Source organism: Prionailurus bengalensis, chromosome B2 (assembly GCF_016509475.1).
Source record: "Prionailurus bengalensis isolate Pbe53 chromosome B2, Fcat_Pben_1.1_paternal_pri, whole genome shotgun sequence".
NCBI classification, from domain to species: Eukaryota; Metazoa; Chordata; class Mammalia; order Carnivora; family Felidae; genus Prionailurus; species Prionailurus bengalensis.
In genome coordinates this window covers 2,472,289-2,489,194 of record NC_057349.1, presented here as the reverse complement: position 1 = coordinate 2,489,194, position 16,906 = coordinate 2,472,289, and the positions used below count along the sequence as shown (strand labels likewise).

General features: G+C 37.8%; 1 protein-coding gene across 1 annotated transcript; it reads right to left on the bottom strand.

Annotated features, from left to right (window-relative positions):
- Positions 1–12,612: 12,612 nt before the first annotated feature.
- Positions 12,613–13,551, bottom strand: LOC122489115 (putative olfactory receptor 2B8). Its single transcript, XM_043590632.1, has one exon. The coding sequence runs from the start codon at positions 13,549–13,551 to the stop codon at positions 12,613–12,615; it is 939 nt and encodes a 312-aa protein (XP_043446567.1).
- Positions 13,552–16,906: the final 3,355 nt, after the last annotated feature.

Here is a 16,906-nt window from a genome sequence, read left to right as displayed (position 1 = left end):
TTTATATCAATTGGTTTTGGTGATGTACTCAAACAATTTTAAAAATTATGTCTTTTTAACAAAACATACATCGTTTATTTAAATTCAACTTGTCCTTGCATTTCAGTTCCAAATAATTTAGAGTTTACCAAGAGAGTTAAAATAACCACAAAGTAAAGTGGAAGGAAGCCGATGGGTGCTTATTGGCTGTTTTTCATAGATGTATGATTTCCAGTTTCCTTTATTCATGTTCAGCCCAAGGAGATAAAGCATCTCCTGCTACAAACATTCTTAGATTTGAATTTTCTCAGTAATTCAATTCCAGCTAGATCGCATCCTGATAGTTAAGGGGAGAACTAGTATAGGCGATACACTCTGGGTGTCCTGAAGAGGCAGGGAATTACAGACCAATAATTAATGATTTTCTTCCCAGGCTTCACTCGCTGCTGCAGTCTTACATGGTCAAATCACTTTGATAACAGCGTGGCATTATCGAGTGATGCTGACCCACACTGACATTCCTAGATGCGATATGACCTAAGGGAATGCTCGGTCACCTGTCTGAAGACACACATATAAGAACGCTCAATGGCACCACTGTTTGTATTCACTGAAACCTGCAAACATCCTAATGCCCATCACAGTAAACTGGGTCAACTGTGGCGTGTTCATGCAGAAGTGTGTACTCTACAACAATATGAATAAAACTACAGCTAAACAAATGGAAACAAAGCTGTTCACACAGGAGTACTGAGCAAATGATGCAAGTTAGAAAGAAATCCATCCCTCTACATAGAGTTCAAAACCAGGTAAACAAACTATTGTTTATGAACTCACACATGGGTGATAAGACTATAGTTATAGTCAAAAATATGGTCAAAACTAAAACCAATATCAAAGCACTGATTATAACAAGTCACCAACAAAGTGAAGGAACTGTATGCACTTGAGTACAGGCTGTCCGAGGTTCTGTCCCAGGCTCTAGTTAACAGGGGTGTCGATATAATGACAATTCACTCTTAACTATTTTTTAAATTGGACATAGTTTAATATGACAATGTTGTACAAAATACTCTACCTATGACACTAAGAAAGCAGGAGACAAAGAGGCTATAAAAATAATGTGTATGATATTGAATATTTTTTAAAAGGAAAAGAGAGGCTGATAAATTCACATTTGGAAAAGCTAAGTTTAGAGAAAACAATAATCATTAGGAATTTTTAAGGGATGAGACAGGTAGAATAAAAGGAATACCAGTCAAAATACGATTTTATAGAAAAGCAGCATAATACAATAAGAAAGCAGAATTCCTTCACCAGCAGGGTCCTGACACCATCCTTTCAGTCAAGCTGGAATAGTCAGGACAGTTTTTCATAAGAAAGCCCCAAATTACCACTAGCTCAGTACCTTCTCAAACAGGCAATTTATGGTCTATGAATTGTCCCAGCTCTTTGCTCTTCTTCTTCACTACAATTTTCCATCTGAAAAAAGCAGTGGGAATAGTCCAACCTTCCTAAGGCAGTTGCTGCACTGCTGCCCTGGGTCGGGATTTCTGTGGTTACCCATAGATGAACATATAAAGAGCCTAAGTGGGGAAAGTGAAAAGGAAGGGTCTTCATTGAAAGGGAAAGAGACACAGACAAATCTAGATGCACAAACAAAAGAAGCTAAAAGAGACAGGAGATATATACAGAGATTTGAGTTAAACACAGAACAGAGAATACTCACAAGATGAACAGATTCTTACTGAACTTATGCAAACAATTGTAATCGCCATGAAAGAAAAAAATACTACTGAGAGCTTTTGAATTTCAGGGGGTAGGTAGAGGGAAAAGATAAATGCCTCAGTTGTTTACAAATGACCACTTTATGACATTTCTGTATATCATAGGTATCTTAAGAGAAAGTTTCCTTAATCTGGAAAATCAAACATTAGAGAAACAGCAATATTTCCAACAAGAGTCACACAACTATAATCTTCCTCAGTTCATTTAGTCCCATGGTTCTAATCCTTGTTCAGTTTGAATGCAGCTTTTTAGCTCTGGAAACTCTTACCCATTTTAGTATTAATCTTACAGATGTCCAATACCTGTATTTCTCCCACAAGTCCTTTTTATAAATCTTCTTGAAGAAGAAACATGTTTTGTGAGGGAATAAGAACAACTATAAATGAAAAAAACTCAGAAATACACATTGTTAAAGATCCGATGAGAGTCCATTATGATGCAATTGGCAAAAAAGTTCAGTTATTACTGTAACATATAACACTTCAAGCAATCAGAATATTAGGTGATGACCTTATACCAAAACATTAAAACTTTAGGAATTGCATATATATTTGGGCAGTTACAACATTTACCCATGCAATACAACCTAAGATTTACCATTGCATGACAATGCTTCTCCAAGTAACTTAGCATCCCAAATAAAAGGGCCTAATTGGTCAAAAAGACTTCATTTACCCTTTAAATCCTGGGAAGTTTGTTAAAACCTTAGGAAGTTATAAAGCACATCCTAAATAGGATTACAGATCATTAAAAATCTTAAAACTTTATTTATTCAACCAAGGTGGCAATAAAAATCCTAACGGCGAATGTATAGCATTATATCATTGTTAGTAAAACCTAGTTCCTTCAACATTGAGAAGTTTTAACTAAGTAATCAAAGACTGGATAAAGACAAAACCTAAACCTTTGGTTTTTCTGGCAGACAAACAAAAAAGAAAACCTTTGTTTACATTGTCTTATCAAAAGCAAATCAACAGTCCAAGAAAACGTTGACTTTTGAAGAGAGAAAAGAAGAATTTCCACCTTATACCAGGGTACTTTTAAAATTCCATTTATCTCAAATTTAGTCCATCCTGAGCACACATAAAATTCCTTTCCAAAGATGTCCCTTCATGAACCTTCTACAACTTTCCTTTGCCTTCAAACTTTGTCCCAGGCCATTTCTCTGCAACGAACCAGTCTCATTTAGGGCAAAATTACTTTCTTTGACCCTCAACAAAAAATGTACTTCCATTCCTTATATCTTTATTACAAACCTTCTACTTTCCTACATACAGGGTTGCTTTCCTTACTTCCATCAGTCTTATGTACACTTAGCAGAATTTTAACTCTTAGGAAACCTTAGTCTCCAATTGAGGACTTAGTAACCAAGAGAGGTGTTATACACCAGAATTTTTTAGATGCTAAATTCATGAGCCAATTAAGCACAAAGCATGTTTCCCAATGGATCCAAATAGATTTAGTTACTCTGCAATAAGAAGTTAAAAACACAGCTTTCTGGGGAGGGAACCAAGATGGCAGAAAAGCGTGGACGTTTTTTGTGTCTCGTGCCCATGAAATACAGTCAGACCAACACTAAACCACCCTGCACAACTACAAAAGTGATCTGAGGATGAACACAACATTCTACACAACCTGAACCACAGAATTCAGCAGGTACCTGGCGCAGATTGGTGAACGTGGGGAGACAGAAGCTGCGAAGCACAGGGAGGTGCTTTACATGCAGAGAGAGGACAGAGACGGTGGTGAGAATATGGGAAAAGCACCCCTCCCCAAAAGCAGCTGGAGAGAAGGGGGAAAACTGGAAACAGCTGCAGGGACTAAACTAAAAAGGGAGAAAGGAGAGGGCTAAAATTCCATTAAGACTGTAAACAGGGAGAGTGCAAAGTCTACAACTCTGCAGCTCGATAACTGGCAGTGCTCTGGTGGGAAGGGCAAATCCCCAGGACCAGAGTGGGGTCCGGGAGGTTCTAGGGCCACACGGGGAGTACCGGTTCCACTGCTGGAAGGACATTTGGTAGAGAATGTGAGGCTACCTGGTCCCAGCAGACCCCAGAGAAAAGCCATAGTTGCTGGTGCTAGAACAAGGTCATTAAGGGTGAAGCCTTAAGGTGGTGCCAGATGTGTGTTGTGATTTTCCACAATCCCTGAAAAGCTGCTGCTACACTACCTCACAAACTTTTTGGGGGCGGGCTGGTACCTGGCCCAGTCTCTGTGCACTGGCAGCACCACTGTCCCATGAACAGGTCAAAGCCACAGTCCTTCAGACGTAAGAGGCTGGGGAAAACAGCCTCATCTGAGACAAAACTAGGGAGAGAGGTACTGCCTGGGGCTTGGTCACAGACAGTGAAAAAGCAAGGAGTGGATGAAAGCTGAAGGCAGAGGACGGGTGCACGAGTGCTAATCGGGGAGAAATGAGTTCCGATACTACAGACTGCGTAGCTGGGTGATGCCATTTTCACTGCTTCTACGCATGTGCATATGCACCTACAAGAGCCACAACAATCCACCCCAGTAGGGTAGCACCGCCATCTAGTGGAGAATGGAGCCATTACACTAAGTCCTGCCCAACTGGACCAACCTTGCTCTTCAAGAACACAAGTATAGCCTACTTACTTATGGACTATAAAGCACATCACAATCTGAATTGTAGGGGAAACCAAAGTAAATTCAGTCATATTTCAGTCTGTTAGCAGGTCCATCTATTCAGTTTTCTTTTTTTTTTTTCTTATTTTTGATCTCTATTTCTTTTTTCTTGAATACAGAAAGAGAAAAAATTCATTTTTACTTTCAATTTTTATTAAAAGTATTTTCTTTAATTTTTTTAAAAATATGTTTTATATCTGGGTAATTTTTTTCAAATTCTATTTTACTTCCACAAGTGTATTTTAGTCTAATTCATTGAACTCTTTTTTTTTCAAATTTTTAAATATTTTCCTTAATTTTACACTTTTTTCCCTCTTTTTCATTTCTTTTCTTATTCTTGAATACAGAATGAGAAAAAATTTAATTTTTATTTTTAATTATTATTAAAAATATTTTTCTTCAGTTTTGTCTCTACTATATATTCTACTTTTGTGTATTTCTTTTCAAATTCTAGTTTACTTCCATTATTTCATCATAGTCTCCTTCATTTTATTCATTTTTTTCAAGTTTTCAAACGTTTTCCTTTTTTTCTTCTTTCTTTCCCCTTTTTTCTCTAAGCTATCAAGCCTCTTTCAACACCCAGACAAAAACACACCTAGGATATAGCATCATTTATTCAATTATTTGAGTGTGTGTGTGTAATTTTTTAATTTTAATATTTTTTCTTTTTTTTTAATATATGAAATTTATTGTCAAATTGGTTTCCATACAACACCCAGTGCTCATCCCAAAAGGTGCCCTCCTCAATACCCATCACCCACCCTCTCCTCCCTCCCACCCCCCATCAACCCTCAGTTTGTTCTCAGTTTTTAACAGTTTCTTATGCTTTTGCTCTCTCCCACTCTAACCTCTTTTTTTTTTCCTTCCCCTTCCCCATGGGTTCCTGTTTCTCAGGATCCTTTTTCTCAGGATCCACATAAGAGTGAAACCATATGGTATCCGTCTTTCTCTGTATGGCTTATTTCACTTAGCATAACACTCTCCAGTTCCATCCACGTTGCTACAAAAGGCCATATTTCATTTTTTCTCATTGCCACGTAGTATTCCATTGTGTATATAAACCACAATTTCTTTATCCATTCATCAGTTGATGGATAAGTCCCTGGTTGTGATTTCTCCCTGTTCTTTTTTGGGGGGTGAATTTTTTTCGCTTCATCATTTTGAAGGAATAAAATGAATTAATCAGGTAGAAAAAATTAAAATTAAAAGAATTGAAATCAAAAAAATATTAAACACTTGTACCCCAATGTTTAATATTTTTTCGATTTCAATTCTTTTAATTTAATTTTTTCTACCTGATTAATTCATTTTATTCCTTCAAAATGATGAAGCGAAAAAATTCACCCCCCAAAAAAGAACAGGGAGAAATCACAACCAGGGACTTAACCAACACAGATACAAGCAAGATGTCTGAACCAGAATTTAGAATCGCAATTATAAGAATACCAGCTGGAGTCGAAAATACATTAGAATCCATTTCTGTGGCTATACAAGAAGTAACAGCTAGTCAGGATGAAATAAAAAATGTTGTAACTGAGCTGCAATCATGAATGGATGCCATGGCAGCAAGGATAGATGAAACATATCAGCAAATCACTTATAGAGGACAAGCTTACGGAGAAACATGAAGCAGGAAAACAAGAGGGAGTCTAAGGCAAAAGAGCACAATATAAGAATTAGAGAACTCAGTGATTCATTAAAAAGGAATAACATCAGAATCATAGCAGTCCCAGAAGCTGAAGAGACAGAAAATGGGGTAGAAGGTTATGTGAGCAAATCATAGAGGAAAACTTTCCTAACCTGGGGAAAGACACAAACATTAAAATCCAGAAAGCACAGACGACTCTCATTAGATTCAACCAAAACTGACCATCAACAAGGCATACCATAGTCAAATTCACAAAATACTCATGCAAGGAGAGAATCATGAGAGCAGCAGGGGAAAAAAATCCTTAACCTACAAGGGAAGACAGATCATGTTCACAGCAGACCTATCCACAGAAACTTGGCAGGCAAGCAAGGAGTGCCAGGATATAGTCAACGTTCTGAGTCAGAAAAATATGCAGCCAAGAATGATTTATCCAGCAAGGCTGTCATTAAAAATTGAAGGAGAATTAAAAAGTTTACAGACAAACAAACATTCAAGGAGTTCATGACCACTAAACCAGCCTTGCAAGAAAGTTTAAGGGCGACTGTCTAAGAGGAGAAAAGACCAAACAAACAAACAAAAACACCAAAACCCAAAAAGATCAAAAGTAACAAAGACTAGAAAGGTACAGACAACACCACCAGAAACTCCAACTCCACGAGAAACATAATGGCAATACTGGACTAAACACTCCAATCAAAACACATAGGATAACAGAATGGATAAGAAAACAAGATCCATCCATATACTGTTTACAAGAGACTCATTGTAGACCAAAAGACACCTTCAGATTGAAAGTAAGGGGATGGACAAACATCTGTCATACTAATGGTCACAAAAAGGAAGCCAGAGTAGCCATACTTATATCAGAAAATCTAGATTTTAAAATAAAGACTGAGGTGCCTGGGTGGCTCAGTGGGTTAAGTGTCTCATTTCTGCTCGGGTCAAAATCTCACAGTACATGAGTTCGAGCACATCACTGGGCTCTGTGCTGACAGCTCAGAGCCTGGTACCTGGATTCTGTCTGTCTGTCTGTCTGTCTCTCTCTCTCTCTCTCTCTGCCCCTCCCTCACTCATGCTATCTCTATCAAAAATCAATAAATGTTAAAAAAATGTTTAAATAAAGGCTGTAACAAAAGATCAAGAAGGGTATTATATCATAATTAACAGGCCTATCCATCAAGAAGATCTAACAATTGTAAACATTTATGCTCGAAACGTTTGGCACCCAAATTTATAAATCAATTAATTACACACACAAAGACTCATTGATAATAATACCATAATAGTAATGGACTGCAGCACTCAATGGGCAGCAATGCACATATCGTCTAAACAGAAAATCAACAAAAAAACGATGATTATGAATGACACACTACACGAAATGGACCTAACAGGTATATTCAGAATTATTTCATCCTATAGTAACGTAATACACATTCTTCTCAAGTGAACATGGGACATTCTCCAGAATAGACCACATACCGGGACACAACTCAACCCTCAATGAGCAAAAAAGATGAAGATCACACCGCGCCTATTTTCGCACCACAACACTATGAAACTCGAAATCAATCACAAGAAAAAAGGTGGAAAGATAACGAATACCTGGAGACTAAAGACAATGCTACTAACTAATGAATGGGCTAACCAAGAAATTAAAGAGGAAATTAAAAAGTACATGGAAGCCAATTAAAATGATAACACCAAAGCCCAGGACCTATGGGATGCAGTAATGGTGGTCATAAGAAGGAAATATATAGCAATCGAGGCCTTGCTAAAGATGGAAAAAGGGTCTAACCTTACACCTTAAAGAGCTGGAAAAAGAACAGCAAATAAAACCCCACACCAGCAAAACACAGGAAATAATAAAGACTAGAGCAGAAAGTAAGGCTATCAAAACCAAAAAAAAAAAAAACCCCGTAGAACAGATCAATGAAATCAGAAGGTGGCTCTTGGAAAGAGTTAACCAATATGATAAATCCATATCCAGTTTGATCAAAAATAAAAAGGAAAGGACCCAAATAAATAAAATAAAGAATCACATGGGAATACAAGCTGGTGCAGCCACTCTGAAAAACAGTATGGAGCTTCCTCAAAAAGCTAAAAATAGAATTACCCTACAACCCAGCAATTGCACTACTAGGCATTTATCCATGGGATACACGTGTGCTGTTTCAAAGGCACACATGCACCCCCATGTTTATAGCACCACTATCAACAATAACCAAAGTATGGAAAGAGCCCAAATGTCCATTGATGGATGAATGGATAAAGATGTGGTATATATATACATACAACGGAGTATCACTCGGCGATAAAAAAGAATGAAATCTTGCCATTTGCAACTACGTGGATGGAAGTGGGGGGTATCATGCTAAGTGAAATCAGTCAGTCAGAGAAAGACAAAAATCATATGACTTCACTCATATGAGGACTTTAAAAGACAAAACAGATGAACATAAGGGAAAGGAAACAAAATATACAAACAGGGAGGGGGACAAAACAGAAGAGACTCATAAATACGGAGAACAAACAGAGGGTTACTGGAGGGATTGTGGGAGGGGGGATGGGCTAAATGGGTAAGGGCCACTAAGGAATCTACTCCTGAAATCACTGTTGCACTATATGCTAACTAATTTGGATGTAAATTTTAAAAAATACAAAATACAATTAAAAATATATTTAAAAAAAATCAAGAATCACAGAGGACAGATCACCACCAACACAGAACAAATATAAACAATAGTAAGAGAATATTATGAGCAATTAGACACCAATAAAATGGGCAATCTGGAAGAAGTGGACAAATTCTTAGATACACATAAACAACCAAAACTGAAACAGGAAGAAACAGAAACTTTTACCACACCCATAAACAGTAAAGGAATCGAATTAGTAATCAAAACTGTCCCAAAAAACAAGAGTCCAGGGCTGGATGGCTTTCCAGGGGAATTCTACCACATATTTTAAGAAGAGTTAACACCTATTCTTTTGAAGCCATGCCAAAAACAGAAATGGAAGGAAACCATACAAACTCCTTCTATGAGACCATCATTACCTTGATTCCAAAACCAGACAAAGAACCCACTCAAAAGGAGAATTACAGAACAATTTCCCTGATAAATATGGATGCAAAAATCCTCAATGAGATAATAGCCAGCCAAATCACACGATGCATTAAAAGAATTATTCAACAAGACCAAGTGGGATTTATACCTGGGACACAGGGCTAGTTCAATATCTGCAAATCAATCAGTGTGATACATCACATCACTGAAAGAAAGGACAAGAACCACATGGTCCTCTCAATAGATGGAGAGAAAGCCTTTGACAAAATACAGCATCCTTTCTGGACAAAACCCTCAAAAAGGTAGGGCTAGAAGGCTCATACCTCAAGATCACAAATGCCATAAATGAAAGACCTAATGTTACTATCGTCCTCAATAGGGAAAAACTGAGAGCTTTCCCCCTAAGATCAGGAACAGGGCAGGGATGCCCATTCTCACCACTGTTATTCAACATAGTATTGGAAGTCTTAGACTCAGCAATCAGACAACACAGGGGAATAAAAGACATCCAAATAAGCCAGGAGGAAGACACACTCACTCCTCACAGATGATATGACACTCTATGTGGAAAACCCAAAAGATTCCACCAAAACACTTCTAGAACTGATCCATGAATTCAGCAAGGTTGCGGGATGTAAAATCCATGCACAGAAATCCATTGCATTCCTATACACCAATAATGAGCCAACAGTAAGAGAAATCAGGAAATCGATCCCATTTACAACTGCACCAAAACCCATAAAATACCCACCAATAAGCATAATCAAAGAGGTGAAAAATCAATGCACTGAAAACTATAGAAAACTTATCAAAGACATTGAAGAAGACACACAAGAAAAGGGCAAAATGTTCCATACTCCTGGATGGGAAGAACAAAGATTGTTAACAGGTCGATACTACTCAGGCAATCAACATATTCAATGCAATCCCTATCAAAGCAACACCCGCATTCTTCACAGAGCTAAAACAATCTTAAAATTTGTATGGAACCAGAAAACAACTAAATAGACAAAGCAATCTTGAAAGAGAAAACCGAAGCTGGAGGTATCACGATGCTGGACTGCAAGACGTATTACAGCTTAACTGAATAGCCACCCAGGTGCCTAGGTACAATATGATTTTTGATAACAGGATTGTAATAGAGATATTCAGTGAAGATAACAAAACTCAGAGAAATTTAGTCAAAACAAAAAGTCAAAAGACAAGACAAATCCAGAATTCCCACCTGGCTGAGATTAGGGGATTATTCCTCCCTTACCATTTCTCTGCAGTGTCCCAATTTTCTAATTGTTACAAAGCTAAAGGGCAGTTATCAATAATTAATGGCACCTGCCTCACAGGCTTGTTTTGAGGAATGAATAAACACACACAAAGCATTTCTGAGGGGAAAAAATAAGATGTGTTACAAAGCTGTAATGATCAAGACAGTATGGTATTGGCACAAAAAACAGACACTCACATCAATGGAACTGAGTGTTCTCCACAATAAGAGAACCCAGAAATGGACCCACAAATGTATGGCCAACCAATCTTTGACAAAGCAGGAAAGAATTTCCAATGGAATAAAGTCTCTTCAGCAAATGGTGCTGGGAAAACTAGACAGCAACATGCAGAAAAATGAACCTTCACCACTTTCCTTCACCATACACAAAAATAAACTCAAAATGGAAGAAAGACCAAAATGTAAGACAGGAAGCCATCAAAATCCTAGAGCAGAAAGCAGGCAAAAACCTCTTTGACCTGGGAAGCAGCAACTTTCTCACTCAACACATCTGCAGAGGCAAGGGAAACAGAAAGAAAAATGAACTGTTGGGACCTTATCAAAATACAAAGCTTCTGCACAGTGAAGGAAACAATCAGCAAATAAAAGCAACCTATGGAATGGGAGAAGATATTTCCAAATGATATATCAGATAAAGGGTTAGTATGCAAAATCTATAAAGACCTTATCAAACTCCAAAAATGAATAATCCAGTGAAGAAATGGGCAAAACACATGAATACACACTTGTCCAAAGAAGACATCCAGGTGGCTAACAAACACATGAAAAAATGTTCAAAATCACTTATCATCAGGGAAATACAAATCAAAACCACAATGAGATATCACCTCACACCTGTCAGAATGGCTAACATTAACAACTCAGGCAACGACAGATGTTGGCAAGGATGCAGAGAAAGAGGATCTCTTTTGTACTATTGCTGGGAATGCAAACTGGTGCAGCCACTCTGGAAAACACTATGTGGGTTCCTCAAAAAATTAAAAATAGAACTACCTTATGACCCAGCAATTGCACTAGTAGGTGTTCATCCAAGGGATACAGGTGTGTTGTTTAAAAGGGCACATACACCTCACTGCACAACAGCAGTGCTATCGACAATAGCCAAATTATGGAAAGAGACCAACTGTCCATTGACGGATGAATGGATAAAGAAGAACTGGTAAATATATGCGATGGACTATTACTCAGCAGTCAAAAATAATGAAATCTTGCCATTTGCAGCGACATAGATAGAACTAGACTGTATTTTGCTGAGTGAAATAAATCGATCAGAGAAAGACAAATATCATGATTTCACTTATATGTGGAATTTAAGACATGTAATGGATTAACTGAGGAGAAGGGAAGGAAAAAGAAGAAAAACAGAAGGAGGCATATGATAGGAGACTCTCACACACAAACAACAAACTGAGGGTTCCTGGAGGAGAGAGGAGTGGGGGCATGGGCTAAATGTGTGATGGGTATTAGGAGGGCACTTCTTGGGAAGAGTACATGGCTTCATATGTAAGTGATGAATCACTGGGTTTTACTCCTGAAACCAATACAACACTATCTGTTAACTAACTTGAATTGAAATAAATACATTTATTTTAAAAAGAAATAATATTTATGATAAAGATGAATAAGTAAAAACACTTAATTAAAAAACTAAAATAAAATCATTTGAAAAATATTTCAAACTTACTTGTGTTTCAAAGTTAAAAGAAAACTACTGAATGGGAGAAGATATTGACAAATGACATAACCTATAAAGGGTTTATATCGTAATTTATAAAGGTCTTATACATACAATGCCCAAAATACAAATGATCCAATTAAAAATGGCCAGAATACATGAATAGACATTCTCCAAATAAGACAACATGATGACAAAAAAACATGTCAAAACATGCTCAACATCACTGATCATCAGGTAAATACAAACCGAAAATGCAATGATATGTTACTTCATCCATGTGAGAATAGCTAAAATCAACAACACAAGAAACAACAGGTGTTGTCAAGGATATTTAGAAATGGGAACTCTCTTGCACTGTTGAATCCATGAATTCAGAGTTTGAACCCTCGTTGCTTAAAACAATGAAGTAAGGGAACTCTCATGAGAGTCATCAGCGGAAACGTTGGATGACACGTGCAGACACAAAATCTTAGGGGCTCTGACATTCAAAGTGTTCCATCACAGGGTCTTCCGTACCGAGTCATCTGGAGTCATAGCCCCTACAGAGCACCTTCTTCATTGCTCCAGTCACATCCTTGTTCCGCAGGGTATATATGAAGGGGTTGACCATGGGGGTGACGATGGTGTAGAAGAGAGAAACAAACTTGCCCTGATCCTGGGAGTAGTTGTTGCTGGGCTGGAGGTAAGCATAGATCGCCGTGCCATAGAACAGGGAGACCACTGTGAGGTGGGACCCACATGTCCCAAACACTTTCCTCTGTCCTGCAGCTGACTTTATTCTTAGCACTACCCTGACAACATGACCATAGGAGAACGTGATTAATGCCACAGGTATGAAGAGAATGATCACACCGACAAACAAGAGCTCAGACTCATACACAGTGGTGTCAACACAGGCAAGTTTGAGCAGTGGGGGCATCTCACAAAGGAAGTGGTCTATTTTATTTCTCCCACAGAGTGGTACAAGGAAGGTGAGCACTGTCTGCAATGAGGAGGTAGCAAAACCAAGGAACCATGATGCAGAAGCCATCAGGGCGCACAGATGGGGGTGCATGATCACTGTGTAGTGCAGGGGTCTGCAGATGGCTGCATAGCGGTCAAATGCCATCACCCCTAACAGAATGCATTCTGTGCATCCCAACCCTAGAGCAACGAACATCTGAGCTACACAGCCACCGAAAGAGATAGACTTGTCTTCTCTCCTGAGATGAACCAGCAGCTGAGGAACAATGCTGGTCGTGTAACACAGGTCCAGAAAGCTTAGGTTGGAGAGGAAAAAGTACATGGGAGTCTGCAGGTGTGGGTCCAGGCGGGACAATGCAATGATGCTTGTGTTTCCCAGCAGGGTGAGCAGATAGAAGATCAGAAGAACCACAAAGAGGACTCGCTCCAGCTGAGGCCGGTCAGAGAAACCCAGCAGGATAAAGCCAGTGAAAGAACTTCCATTTTTCTGGTCCATTCTTTCTTATCACATGTTTCCTGTCAAGACCAAACATTTAGCAATTTTTAAAAGCAATCTTCAAATCAATAAAATGTTGGCAGGATGTGAATATAGCATGTTATAAGACAGGGCATGGCATTGTATAAGTAACTCTTTGAATAAATTATGGACTCATGAAATTGCCATCGTTCATATTAATTAATTCTATATTATCAGAAAAGAAAATCATAATATTTAATGTAAGAAAAATCAAATAATGGACCTGTGTCTGCATCAGTCATAGGTACAAAATGTCTTTCAGTCTCAGCCTAGTAGGCTGAAAGTAGTATAAAATATGTGTGTGCACACCCGTGTTTATAGCAGCACTATCAACAATGGCCAAAGTATGGAAAGAGCCCAAATGTCCACCAATGGATGAATGGATAAAGAAGATGTGGTATAAACATACAATGGAGTATTACTTAGCAATCAAAAAAGAATGAAATCGTGCCATTTGCAACTACATGGATGGAACTGGGGGGTATTATGCTAAGTGAAATTAGTCAGTCAGAGAAAGACAAAAATCATATGAATTCACTCATATGAGGACTTTAGGAGACAAAACAGATGACCATAAGGGAAGGGAAGCAAAAATAATATACAAACAGGGAGGGGGACAAAACAGAAGGCACTCATAAATATGGAGAACAAACTGAGGGTTGCTGGAGGGGTTGTGGAGGGAAGATGGGCTACATGGGTAAGAGGTATTAAGGAATGTACTCCTGAAATCATTGTTGCACTATATGCTAACTAATATGGATGTAAATTCAAAAAAATAAAAAAGAGAATTTAAAATCAATAAAATAAATGAAAAATATGTGTGCATTTCGAGAAAATCGGGATAAGGGAAAAGAGGGTGGGAAATCAGAAAGAATAGGAAAGTGGTGCACACAGAGTGATAGTCAGCATTTTTAAAACTTTTTCTAATGTTTATTTATCTTTGAGAGAGAGACAAAGGCAGAGTGCAAGTGGGGAAATGGGGGAGAGAAGAAGACACAGAACTGAACCAGGCTCCAGGCTCCTAGCTGTCAGCACAGAGCCCAACATGGAGCTTGAACTCACAAACAGTGAGATCTTGACCAGAGCCAACGTCAGACCCTTCACCGACTGAGCCACCCAGGCACCCCAGATTCATTATTTTTCATATGTATCTCATAATTGCACACAACTGGAATACACACACTATGCATGGCACAGGTCATGATACAACATGATCTCAAAAATAAATTCAGTTATAGGAATTTATGCCCTGGAATATATTTCTACAAAGAATTCAGTTACATTCAACACATCGCTGCTAGTTCTGCATACAAACAAATATCAGGTTTCTTTGTGTGTGTGTGGAAGTAAAACAAATAATGAGAGAAAACCTGAGAACAACACCATTCAAACAGTGCTTAACGTTAACCCCAAAGATGCTTAAAATTACCATGCCAATTTAACAGGAACTCTGAAAATTCATCAGCTGTGCAGAGTCCTTTGGAATCAGAACTTTAAGATCCAGGGGCCAACACTCAATTCTTCCTTCTGCAGATTTGTGTTTCACACATTACTCCATTAGAGTAATTACACCAACCTTCATAAAATTCCTCAAAGCGGTAGGATTACTCCATATCACCATTCTAGTCACAACGTTTTAAAGCATTATCCAAATGGGTAACTTATGTACAAAGTGTAATGCTTTGCATCATTGCCTAGGATAAAATAATTACTTGGGTAAATATATAGAGATAAACACAGATATATTCTCAAAGCCATGACAAGTCAAAGAGCTATAACGCTAACCTTAACTTAGTACAAGGAAAGGCCTAAAGGAAAGGATATATTGGTATTATACAAAATCTCCCACACCCATCTATATTATATGAATGATCACCATTCTGGAAGGTAGCCTGCAGAGACAGTCACACTAGATCAAACATAATGCCAGCTCTAAGGCTCTAAGGCGCGTCTGATGACCTTTTCCACCCAACTGCGCAGTACTGAATGAGCATAGTAACATACCAACGAAAGAGTCATCAGGACACGAGTATTTCAGTTCTTTCATATCACGAAGGGTAGCCATCCAGCACATTTTTAACTCTTCCAAGAGTTTTAAAATATGACGCAAGTTTCTTTCAAACCAGTGTGTGAAAGAAACGGGTACAAAACTGGCATAAAATAAATGTTGATAGCAATGAAATAAAGAATGTGGTAATTCACACTGTTTTAGAACTCCTTTGATTTCCTATGAAGATGTGACCAGTGGTATCCAGAAAACAAAATCTATGCACTAACAATTTCTTAATAGAATTAATTACAAAGGTATCAGGCACAGTCTAAATGTGCAACAACAGGGAATATCCCCTCCTTAACACCTTCTCAGAAGAGCAAATAAAAACAAACCATGGTTCGTTCTCATGCACACATGCACAAATACACACACATCCATCTGAAACACATTGCTGACACATTTTTATTGCTTTAATTTTTTCAGTTTATTTATTATTTTGTGTGAGAGAGAGTGAGCACAAGCAGGGGAGGGACAGAGTGAGATGGAGAGGGAGAGAGGAGAGACCCAGAGAGAAATTCCCAAGCAAGTTCCTCACTGTCAGCACAGAGCCCAACCTCACACCTCTGAGACCATTACCCGAGCCAAAATCAAGTGTCAGAGGCTTAACCAACTTAGCCACCAAGAGCCCAGCTGGCAAACTATTTAAATTGCCTGACAAAGGAAACACTCATGAAAATGAAGGAGAGCAAACAGAAAATGCTAACTTATCCAAACAAAATACCAATATCATACTGAACCATTAGAATAAAATAATGATATATTTTAATAGTCCATATGGATAAGGACTATGAAGACAGTTGAGAAAACATAAAGAGGTGGTGAAATGAACTTGTACAAATTTCTTGCTGCTTTACCATATTATATGTGTATGGATGGGTTTTAATATATTTATATTAATTTATATTATAAATATATATTTATATTTATATATATTACCTACATGCAGAATGTAGAATGCAGCTCTCATGAAATAATCTGATACAGGAAATCCAGTTCTAAAACTTACACATAAATTATTACTTTGCACACAAAAAATACTTTTAAAGGACATATGTTATATATAGAAAGAGATAAAAAAAATATTCATTAAAAACAGATTTTGCAAAATGAAAAAGTGGCATTCTATATAATAATTACCATAAAAAAAGTATATAATTGAAAGAACATCTCACAAGAACTCAATTTACAATGACAAGAAAACAGGCATCAAATGAAAGACGTTAAATGCTTACTACTGACAGACCTAAGGTAATAGAGCAATTACCCTAAGTGTTCAATGCT

Excerpts from the sequence above, each read along its gene's own strand:
- LOC122489115 (XM_043590632.1), bottom strand. The coding sequence starts at position 13,551 with ATGGACCAGAAAAATGGAAGTTCTTTCACTGGCTTTATCCTGCTGGGT.